Source organism: Leptonychotes weddellii, chromosome 9 (genome assembly GCF_054177405.1).
Source record: "Leptonychotes weddellii isolate Sample4059 chromosome 9, ASM5417740v2, whole genome shotgun sequence".
NCBI lineage: Eukaryota > Metazoa > Chordata > Mammalia > Carnivora > Phocidae > Leptonychotes > Leptonychotes weddellii.
The window spans coordinates 66,335,315-66,346,659 of record NC_138377.1 but is presented as its reverse complement, the minus strand read 5'-3'; the positions used below and the strand labels follow the sequence as shown (position 1 = coordinate 66,346,659).

The window sequence follows — 11,345 nt, the reverse complement described above, 5'->3', positions numbered from 1 at the left end:
TCTTCCCGCGGAGCAGGGAACCTGATGTGGGGCTCGATGCCAGGACCCTGAGATCATGACCTGAGCCGAAGGCAGATGCTTAACGACTGAGCCACCCAGGTGCCCCTCAAATAGCCCATACTTAACAGCTTAACATTTGGCAGCACGGAATCTCCAAGGAAAGGAATGATCTCAGGTCACTGAAAACCGAGTCAGAAGCAGAGGCATGTAATGATTCTATTCCATGCTTACCCAAGCTAACCAGATTTGTAGTTCTCACTCCCAGCAGGAAAGCAATCACACAGACAGTATCAGGACGGCGAGAGCTTCAGAAATCCAGGTGGTTGCAACTGTGTTTTATTGAAAGAAGCAGTGAAGTGGTTCACACGGGGCCCACCTCACCCTCCAAACCACGAAGGGGCAAGCCCTGGGCAGGGAAGCATGTGTTTTGGATAGGAGCTCTGACTGGAGTTCTTTCCCTCAGAGCAAGGAAGGGAGAGGAGAGAAGCAGGTGCTACCATAGGGAGGTGGGGCATCTCGCTGCTCTGGCCTCAGGTGGAGACCTACACAGAAGCGTCAAAGTGGACTGGCACATACGGGTCCCCCTCACAGGCCACGATGATGGATTTCTCTTTCTGCATGGTCTGATATTGGCATTTGGGGTATTTGGAGCCATTCCTCAGGCGGCAGTCAGTGATGTGCATCCTGGAGCTGCTTTGGTGGCAGCTGGGCTGCCCATTCTTGCAGACGACATTTCCCTGGAGGCAGACGGCCTGGACATCTGGCAGAGGCTCGTGGACAAAGGTGTTCACCGGCTTGCACCATCCATCTGTCATATTCCGGCGCTTCATCATTTGGTTGCAATAGCCAGAGCTGATGGCGGAGGTGTCCGGGTCCATGTGCTGCTGCTGGAACTTCTTGGCCCTTGATTCCTTGCCCAGAGAAGGCTGGACACAGCCCAGCACCAGCAGCACCAGGACCAGGAGGGGGAACAGGCTGAAGAACTTCTCCTGAGCCATGGTGGTCTCACTCCTGTGGAAGAGCCTAGCCAGGAAAGGGAGAGAAGAGAAAAAGCATTGCCTTAGAAAGAACCCCAGCTCCTACCTGTGGCCTCCCTGGCTCACAGTCTCCCTTTGGGTCAGCCAGAAAGATATCCCTCCTCCTGCGCAATTTTCCAAGTAATGATATACTCACATACACTCTTCTCCAAGAGCATTTAGCTCCTGCTAGCTAGAGAGAGGTGATCTTTGCCTCTGGGTGGTTACCTTGACAGTGAACTAAAATCTTGCAGTCCTGTGTCTGAATACTAGAGATTTTTTTAATTTAAAATACATTTGAGGGGGTGTCTGGGTGGCTCAGTCTGTCAAGTGTCTGGCTTGGGCTCAGGTCATGATCCCAGGGTCCTGGGATAGAGCCCCGCATCGGGCTCCCTGCTCCGCGGGGAGCCTGCTTCTCCCTCTCCCACTGCTGCTCCCCCTGCCGTGCTCTCTCTCACTCTCTGTCAAATGAATAAATAAATTCTTTAAAACAATAAATAAAATACATTTGAAAAATAAATACATTTATACCCAGTGCTCAAGCCGCTCATTAGAAAATCCTTTTGAATAAACCATGAGCTGAACTGCATCCCTGAAATACCACCATGACCTCCAGGATCATGACGGACAGAGGCCTGTTGTCCTCCAACACAAGGGAAACAGCCCAGTGCCTAACACTAGCATCGTAAAGGGATGCCATTGTATTTCCAAGAGAGATGCTTCCCTCCCCCAGCACCACTGGTTCCCTGCAGCCCACATGCTCCATCCCCATATTGGCCCAGCCCCAGTTTTCTCAGGTGCTAACCTCACCCACCCTGGTCCCCCCAATCCAATGCATACGAGGCTGAGGAGGTGGTGAGACCACCTCTTCAGCCACTGACCTGGGTCTCTAGCTTGGTCTCTAGGACAGAGCAGAAGGCCAGTCCCTGTGATCCCTGGATCCCTGGGGAGGGAGTCTTATACAGATGACAAAGGGGCTTGGCTTCCAAGAAAAGATAGGTGGGAGGAGGATCTTGGTTTCACTTTAGAGGGAACCAAGGACCTTGTGAGGAAGGGACATTGTAGGGAATCATCCACGCCACTCTTTTTTCAGGACTGCTGGGAAGGGTGAGTCTTGGCCTATAGGAACCGTACCAGGTCAATCTCATCTGTCTGGTGGTTCACAAGGAGCAGCAGAGAAAGCCACTACAGTGCTGATGCCTGAAGCCCAGCAAAGCCCTCATCATCTCGGGGCGGGGGGAGCATTTTCACCAAATATGCTTGGAGGTTTGCAAAGGACACATAAACGTGTGATCACCAGAGCAGCAGGGAAAGGGAGGTCTTCTCTCTCTCCCCAGGAGTCCTGGCGCGGCTGGAATTCCAACAGCACCTCTTCTGTGGGGAGGGGGGTGAGGCTGGAAGGCAGCGCGGATCTGGGATCCGGTGGGACAGTGCCCAGGCAGGAAGGAGGAGGAGACATGCGACCTTGCCCAGTGCTGACCACTTCAGCTCTCCTGGGTGTGGAAGGTGGGTGTGTAGCAGTTCTTGGCCACAGCAACTGCTCCTGGAAGGTGAGAGTTGAAGAGAGGAACTAAAGCCAAACCAAACCCCCAAAGGATGTCAGGATGGCTCAGTCACTAGAGCATGGGACTCTTGATCTCACGGTTGCAGGTTTGAGCCCCATGTTGGGATTGGAACCTACTTAAAAAAAAAAACAAAACCAAAAACACTCAAATCCCTTTTGGAGAAAAAATGGAAAACATCATATTTCTTAGCAGCAGAATTCCCTCTGTCTACCAACAAACAGAGGCAAAACTGAAAAAGAACAAAAGCCTTTACTGGGGAGTCTCAGGATTGCATTTTTTTTTGGAGCACAGATTCCAGAATGCCCAGAAAAGCGTCCTCCTACACAGGAAAAGCAGGGTGTTCGGGAAGAAGACGGACAGGGGGGCAAGTACCTGACCTGAATCAGGGAGGAGAAGGCACTGACAGATTAAGCCCTGCTGATTTACACTTGGATTGACTAACGTATTGGTGTTATCACACCACACGATTCCTGATCTGCATGAATTAATTATCTGTCATCAAAGGCCACACTGGCAGTTTTATGATCCAGATGCCAGGTGTTCCGTTGACTTTATATGCAACAGCTTGTAAAACAATTACTGTGTCTGGCCCCGTTCAAAAGGTCTTTTTGCTCAGTTCAAAAGTTCATTAGAAGGGGAAATGGAGCTTCAAGTGGAGCCTGTCATGTCCAGAAATTTTATACAATTTTACACCTCCTACGAAGAGACCTGTCTTTGCTGGGTGACAATTTCAATTCCTCTGGAGTGAGAATAATCACAATTCTCTCCATGCTCTGGATTTAGATGGTCTCAGTCCAAATTTTGATCTAGCATCTGAAGAGCTGGGCAAGTTATAGAACTGAATTTCTTTCCCTGTTCCTCAGTTTCCTCATCCCTGAAATGAAGGTGATGATATGTACGTCTTAGATTTATTATGAGGACAAAATAAGGTAAGATGTACAGAGGGCTTGGAGAGGTCCTTGGAAAGTATGATAAATGCTATCTCTAGTGATGGCTCACATAGGGTGGTGCTGAGATCCTCCATAAAGAATCTGTTTCATTGACACTGAGCCATCTCTGACTTCCTTAAAAAGTAGGAGTGAAGTAAAGGACTTCCCAGGCTTTTGTTTTGCGAAAAACCTGAACTGAAAAAGTAGGCAGTTTTGAAACCCTGGGGAGGGGAAGAAAGGGGAAGAGGAGAGAAGAGAGGGACCTTAGTGGAAAGAACAGAATTCTTTAAAGGGAAGTGTTTTTATTATGTTGTCACATGATATCCAAGAAATCTTTAGTCAAGTCAGCATGATTTGCTAATGCATATGAATTGGAAAGTGCAAGTGGGGCTGAGGAAGATGTGGTATGGTGTGAGCTTTTACTTTCATGTTCCTGTAATTTGTCCAACACCCTACCCTCCACCCAGGTTTGGTCTCTCTTAGTCCTTACATAGCACTCATATCATCTGGAGTGGCGTTGGGAGGAAAACTTTTCCTAACCACTTAGGTTCATGTCAGAAAGCCTGCAAAGTCACTGACCAAAAAAAGACAGATTAACAGGAAAATAGACAATGTTATTCCTGTGCCTGTGTTGGAGCAAAAAAGAAGTGGCTCCCTGAACAGCAAGGGATAAGGGTTTCTATATTAACTTCACAGGGGAAGAAAGGGAGGGAAGGGGGCTCTGTAGGAAATAAATGGGGTCTTGTTTTTGTGTTTTTGGGAGAGATAAACAAGCTTTTAGGGAACAAGTGGGAAGTAAGACAGTTTGTGATAATGTTTGTTTATGCAGGTGTGAGTGGTCTGTCTTCTTCCAGGCTATAAAACTCCCCCAGTGGGGATTTAGGGCAGTTTCACTCTCAGAAGAATCTGCCTTTATTCAGGTAAGAGAATCTCTGAGAGACGCCTGGGTGGCTCAATGGTTTAGGCATCCAGCTCTTGATTTCAGCTCAGGTCATGATCTCAGGGTCTTGGGATCCAGCCCAGCATCAGGCTCCTCGCTCAGCGAGGAGTCTGCTTAAGATTCTCTGTCTTCCTCCCTCTGCCCCTCCCCCTCACCTCTCAAAAATAAAATAGCCACTTAGAGCTGAGCCAGTGAAAAGTTAGTGACCTCCACACCAACCACCTTTGAAGGGATAGGTACTTGTTACCTTGCTCTCTATCTCCTGCTGACTCCTGAGGACTGCCCCTTCCCCTGGTTCATTATACCATTGACCCATCCTCTCCCCGCAACTCTCCATCTCCCCATTTCTGGGAATGTAAGTAACAAATCTTATGACTTTGCTTTTATGTACATGTCCTGAAACTGCACCCTGGGCTTTTCATTTCTCCAGAGTGGCAGCTGGAATGTTGAGGGAGTAACCTGGCCATGTGGATGTCTTGTGTCTCCTCTTCAGCAGGTCATAATCTTAATTGAATACACTAGTTCTGATTTCTCAACACACCGACCTAGAATTATTTATCCTGTCACTTAAAAATGAAGGTAAAATAAGGCATTTGCAGACAAAACAATAAAATAAAACAAAACCTAATGGAGTTTACAACCAGCAGTCCTTCATTAAAAAAATTTCTAAGCATGCATTTCAGGTGAGAGAGAAAAGCTACTCAATAGAAGTCTGAAATTCAGGAAAGAATTTTTAAAAAGGTGATGATAAACATGTGAGCAAATAAAAAAGTGTTTTGACTCTATAAAGCAATAATGTCTTATTGAATTAAGAAGTTAAAATTAAGCTATACATCAGGAACATAATTCGGAAGTGATGTGAATTGCCAAGTGTTCAAGAGATGACTAAAAGGTATTGATTAAACTTTTCTATGTTTACTATGCATTTGAGAATTTCTAGGGTAAACAATGAAAAGAATGGAAACACAAGGTATGAATTCCAAACTAGCAGAGAGAATAAGTAGACTGTGGATCAGGTAGGATAGTCTAGGTTGTGCTGCAGTAACAAACAAACTCAAAATTTCAGTAGTTTAAAGTTTCTCATTTCTCCTACATGTCTATCCTGGTCCAGCCAAGGGGCTCTGCCCACTGTAGTCACTTGGAAAAACAGGCTGACACAGGCTTCATCTTGACACACGCTGTCATAATCACAGAAGCAGAGGAAAAACAACAGGGCACTGGGATGCCCAGGTGTCTCAGTCAGTTAAGCATCCCACTCTTGATTTTGGCTCAGGTCATGATCTCTGGTCGTGAGTTCAAACCCCGAGTGGGGCTCTGGGAATGTCTGCATTATCTCTGTTGTCCTCTATGTCATGGAGACAGTTACCCAGTGTAGAATGAGTCTGTGACCCATTACTGAGAGACCTCATTTCCTATACATTAAATCACAGTTGCAGCATTTATCTTCATTACACAGATTAAAATGTGATGTCAATCTCTCAAAATTTTTCTCAAGTAGTTTGACACACATCACAGCTGTCGTTTCTTTATGCACATACAATGGGATATTCATTTTCATAAACTGCTCTTGAGAATTTGAATAGAGCCAGTAGAGTGAAGAGACCATATGTATTAGTTGCAGCTTCAAGACCCGTATGCTATGTTCAGGAAAATTTTTTCACCTCTCTGGACCTCGGTTTCATCATCTATAAAACACACAGGCTGGATGATTGGCAAAGCACTAATAAAAGAGAATTTAAATGCATAGATACTGGAGTGTATTTGGACGGGGCTGTGGAATCAGTTCACCTTTTTAATTAGTCCTGCAACACTGACTGGCATTTTTCTGGAGGAATTCAAATGAATACACAAAAGTCCTGCATTATGATTTTAAAGATCAGTAGTATATCACTTTCTGTAATTTGTTTCTTTATCTGTAAATTAGGGATAATTAAATCCCTTACTCTAAGATGCTATAGACTGAATGTTTGTTTCCCCACCCCCACCCCCAATTTGTATATTAAAACCTAATTCTCAATGGGATGGTATTTGGAGGTGAGGCCTTTGGGAGGTGATTAGGTCATGAGGGTGGAGCACTCGTGAATGGGATTAGTGCCCTTACAAGAGAGACCACAGAGAGCTCCCTTAGCCCTCTGTCATGTGAGGTAATAGTGAGAAATTGGTTCATAGCTATGAAACCATACGATTGCCCAGGACCATCCCTAATTATGCCCGCTTTCTTGGCATAATAAATAATAATTTCACTCTCAAAAGTGTCGCAATTCAGACAGTAAATTATATGGTTACCCTATTCAAAGCACATACTGAGCCCTAATAGAATTGTAATATTATTATTATTACCACTGTTGATACTGTTTCTTCAAGAGTCAAAAGTTCAGTTTTAATTCTGATTTAGTAGAAGTGACAGTGATTGAAGTTTCTGAGTGGGAGGGAGGGATAAATGGACGATCTCTAAATTCTATCTTTATTTTTTTTAAAGATTTTATTTATTTATTTGCCATAGAGATAGAGAGTGAGCCCAGTCAGGAGGAGTAGCAGGGAGAGGGAGAAGCAATTAATTTTTCTCTTTCCTCAGTATTTACAGTAAGTCAACGTCTGTACAGAATTTGTCATTACTTAACAGTTTGTTGTTGCCACCACCGCTGTCATTTCAGTGCCTTCTTCTCCTACTTACTGCTGCCAATGGCCAGACGCTTAGCATGGCTCCACCAGGGAAAGCATCACTCAGATCCTCTCTGTCTAGTACCGAGGCTCATTACATCCTTCTGTCCTCTGCAAGGGGAACTCAGACCTCTCAGATGCGCCACCTCCACTTTCAGGGTCACAGTGGAGAGAGATTGTTGACCTGGGATCTGACTGCTGGCCCTCAGGTTGGATCTCACATAAGTCCTTTTGGTGAGTTGATCCAAATTTCCTTTAAATGAAAGCCTACAGTCAATGTTATCTTTTCCTTTAAGAAATCTGGGCTTTCCTGGGGTACCTGGGTGGCTCAGTCGGTTAAGCCCTCGACTCTTGATTTCGGCTCATGTCACCATCTCAGGGTCATGGGATCGAGCTCCATGTTGGGCTCTGGGCTCAGTATGGAATCTGCTTGAGATTCTCTCTCCCTCTCCCTCTCCCTCTGCCTCTCCCCCTTCCCCTGCTCCCACTCACTCTCTTTCTCTCTAAAATAAATAAATAAAATCTTAAAAAAAAATATCTTCACTTTCCTTTTCCCATTTTCCTGAGGCCATGCCATCTCTATGACAAGAAATCCAAGAGCTGCTGACTCTTCAACTGGATACCTTCTATTAGGTATTTTATTTCTTCTCCTTCTGCCTCTTCACCATCATCTCGTATCCCCTTACCTCTCCCCAGCCACACCAGCCTCTTTAGGGACAGAGAAGATGCCAAGCTTTTGCCTGCCTCAGGGCTTTAACCCTTGCTGTTTTTTCTGCCTGAAATGTTCTTTTATATGACTGTCTCCCCATTCAACAGGTTTCCATTTAAATATCCCCTCATCAGAGTTCTTCCCTGACCATCCTGTCTGTGGTCCTTGTCTTAGTCTGTTCAGGATGCTACAGCAAGCTTCCATATACTGGATGGCTTATAAACAACAAACATCTATTTCTCACAGTTTAGGGGACTGGAAAGTCCACGATCAAGGCACCAGCAGATTTGGTGTCTGCTGATAATCCACCTCCTGGTTTATAGATGGCTATCTTTCTGCTGTGTCCTCATATGGTGACAGAGCAGGGAATTCTGGGCGATCTCTTTTATAAGGGCACTATTCCCATTCCCGAGGGCTCCACCCTCATGATCTAATCACCTCTCAAGGGCTTGACCTCCTAATACCATCATATTGGGGGTTAGGATTTCAACATTTCAACATTCTGTCTATAGCAATTCTGTTCTTTTACTCAATTCTTCTATTAGATCACCTTATTTTTTCTTTCATAGCTCTTATTAAAATCTGCATTCTTTATTCTGTTATTTGTTTAACATTCTCTGCCTCCACTAGAATGTATGTGTCAAAAAGTAGGGGCTTTCATTTTTCATAGAACTAGAACAAACAACCCAAAATTTGTGTGAAACCACAAAAGAGCCCAAAGAGCCAAAATAATCTTGTAAAAGAAAAACAAAACTGAAAGTATACAATTTCCAGACTTCAAGTTATCTTACAAAGCTGTAGAAATCAATTTTAGTATATGTGCTGCCGAAGCGAGCACCAAAGCTGTAGAAATCAAAACAGTATGGTACTGGCACAAAAACAGATGCATAGATCCATGGAACAGAATAGAAAACCCAGAAATAAACCCACAATTATATGGTCAATTAATCTTCACCAAAGCAGAAAAGACTATCCAAAGACAAAAAGACAGTCCCTTCAACAAATGGTTGGGAAAACTGAACAGCTGCATGCCAAAGAAAGAAACTGGACCACTTTCTTTTACCAAACACAAAAACAAACCCAAAATGGATTAAGGACCTAAATGTGAGACCTGAAACCATAAAAATCCTAGAAGACAGCACAGGCAGTAATTTCTCTGACATCCGCCATAGCAAAATATTTCTAGATACGTCTCCTGAGACAAGGGAGTAAAACCAAAAATAAACTATTGGGATTACATCAAAAGATAAAGCTTCTGCGCAGTGAAGGAAATCAACAATAAAACTAAAGGGCAACCTACTGAATGGGAGAAGATAGTTGCAAGTAATGTATCTGATAAAGGGTTAGTGTCCAAAATAAATCAAGAACTTCTACAACTCAACACCCAAAAAACAAATAATCCATTTTAAAAATAGAAAGAAGACATGAACAGACATTTCTCCAAAGAAGATACACAGATGGCCAAGAAACACATGCAAAGATGCTTATCATCACTTGCCATCAGGGAAATGCAAATCAAAACCATAATGAGATATCACCTCACACCACACCTGTCAGAATGGCTAAAATCAAAAACATAAGACACAACAAGTGTTGACAAGAATGTCAAGAAAAAGGAACCAGCTTGTTCTGTTGGTGGGAATGCAAACTGGTGCAGCCCCTGTGGAAAACAGTCCAGAAGTTCCTCAAACACTTAAAAATAGAACTACCCTACAATCCAGTAATCTCACTACTGGGTATTTATCCAAAAACACAAATAGTAATTCAAAGGGATACATGCACCTCAATGTTTATGGCAGCATTGTTTACAATAGCCAAATTATGGAAGCAGCTCAAAATCCATCATCTGATGAATGGTTATAGAAGATGTGGTGTATAGATATACAATGGAATATTATTCAGCCACAGGGAAGAATGAAATCTTGCCATTTGCAACAACATGGATGGAACCAGAGAATATTATGCTAAGCAAATAAGTCAGTCAGAGAAACACAAATACCATATGATTTTACTCATATGTGGAATTCAAGAAACAAAACAAATTAGCAAAAAAGAGAGATAGAGAGAGAGAGAGAGACAAACCAAGAAACAGACTCTTAACTATAGAGAAAACACGGATTATTACCAGAAGGGAGGTGGGTGGGGGAATAGGTGAAATAGGTGATGGAGATTAAAAAGTGCACTTTTCATCATATTAAAAAAAAATGGGCCTTTGTCTGTCTTTTTCACAACTGAGTCATAATGCCTAGCACATTTCCCACATTTTCTGGCAAATAGTAGGCTTTTAAATAATAGTTGATGAGTGAACAAATGAATGATGAAAATTAGCCTCCATTAACTCCTGGGAAGTGATTTTGCAGTTAGTTTTTAGCAGACTTATGGAGTCAATGTAATCCTTGATCAGAACTTTATCAAATCTTCTGATTATACAGGATAAGAACACTTCAATGTTCTCTTATTAAACCACTTAAAAAGCAGGAACCACATCTAAATTCACACAATCATAATGCAGCCTACATGAATCTCACAATTATAAAGATTAAAATCATTCAATAATAGTTGGAAATAACAGAGGTTGTTTTCATTTACCCATGGGCCTCCTGAAGCATGGTGCCCTTAGAAGTCTTTCTCTCTTTTCCTTATATTTTTATGATCTACCCCCCACTACCACCAACACACACACATGCTTTAATGTGTTGATTCATAGGGGTGCCTGGGTGGCTCAGTTGGTTAAGCATCTACCTTGGGCTCAGGTCATGATCCCAGGGTGCTGGGATGGAGTCCTGCATCCAGCTCCCTGCTCAGTGGGATGTCTGCTTCTCCCTCTCCCTCTGCCCATCCTCCCTTCTTGTGTTCTCTCTCTCAAATAAATAAATAAAATCTTTAAGAAAAAAAATAATGTGCTGATTCATTCTTTATCCTAACAGAAGTTAGATCAGCATGCATATTCTAGGGGGAAATATCCTTATCTTTTATTAGTTCCGAAGGAAAGGAAGACACGGAAACTCCAATAGAAAAAGTGAGGATTATACACCCACTGTTCACCTAAGACTGTATCTAGGACAAGCAACTTTCCTTGGAAGAGACATGCTAAAGGAAAGAATAGGAGTGGATATCTGTGGGCAGTTCCCTTTCTTCCGATGAAAAGAAGGACCCCTCGTTCCAGTGCCTAAGAAGTTGCCTCTTCTGCCAAGTGGCTCAATTGCAGTGACCTCAGGATGCGTGGGCTGCACTGTATGGCATGGTTGCTACCTTTGTGTTTGCAAAGTTTCCCTTAGGTCTTTGTTTTTCCTTTATTATAAAGACACTTCCCAAAATGCCAAATGGATTTTCCATCCATGCTGGGCTCTGTGGGGGTTAATGTGGGAAAGAGAAAATGAGACAGGGATAAATGGAAACCTGGGGCACAGTTCACGGGCCTCAAACTTGATCTGATTAAACCTGAAAGAATTTTTCAAGGAAATGATTCTTTCCTACTCTAATAATAAGTATGTTTAAGACTTTACTAAATTAGAATTATGTTTC

General features: G+C 43.3%; 1 protein-coding gene across 2 annotated transcripts; it reads right to left on the bottom strand.

Moving 5' to 3' along the window:
• Window positions 1–319: 319 nt before the first annotated feature.
• Window positions 320–1,997, bottom strand: RNASE1 (ribonuclease A family member 1, pancreatic). Of its 2 annotated transcripts, none has more exons than XM_006731368.3 (2): window positions 1,898–1,997; window positions 320–1,023 (listed from the first exon to the last, which is right to left on the bottom strand). In XM_006731368.3, exon 2 carries the CDS (start codon window positions 996–998, stop codon window positions 543–545), a length of 456 nt encoding a protein of 151 aa, XP_006731431.1. In that variant the 5' UTR covers window positions 999–1,023; window positions 1,898–1,997; the 3' UTR covers window positions 320–542. The 2 variants fall into 2 exon arrangements, with proteins under 2 accessions (XP_006731431.1, XP_081686954.1); XM_081830828.1 differs by having other exon boundaries at window positions 1,882–1,946.
• Window positions 1,998–11,345: the final 9,348 nt, after the last annotated feature.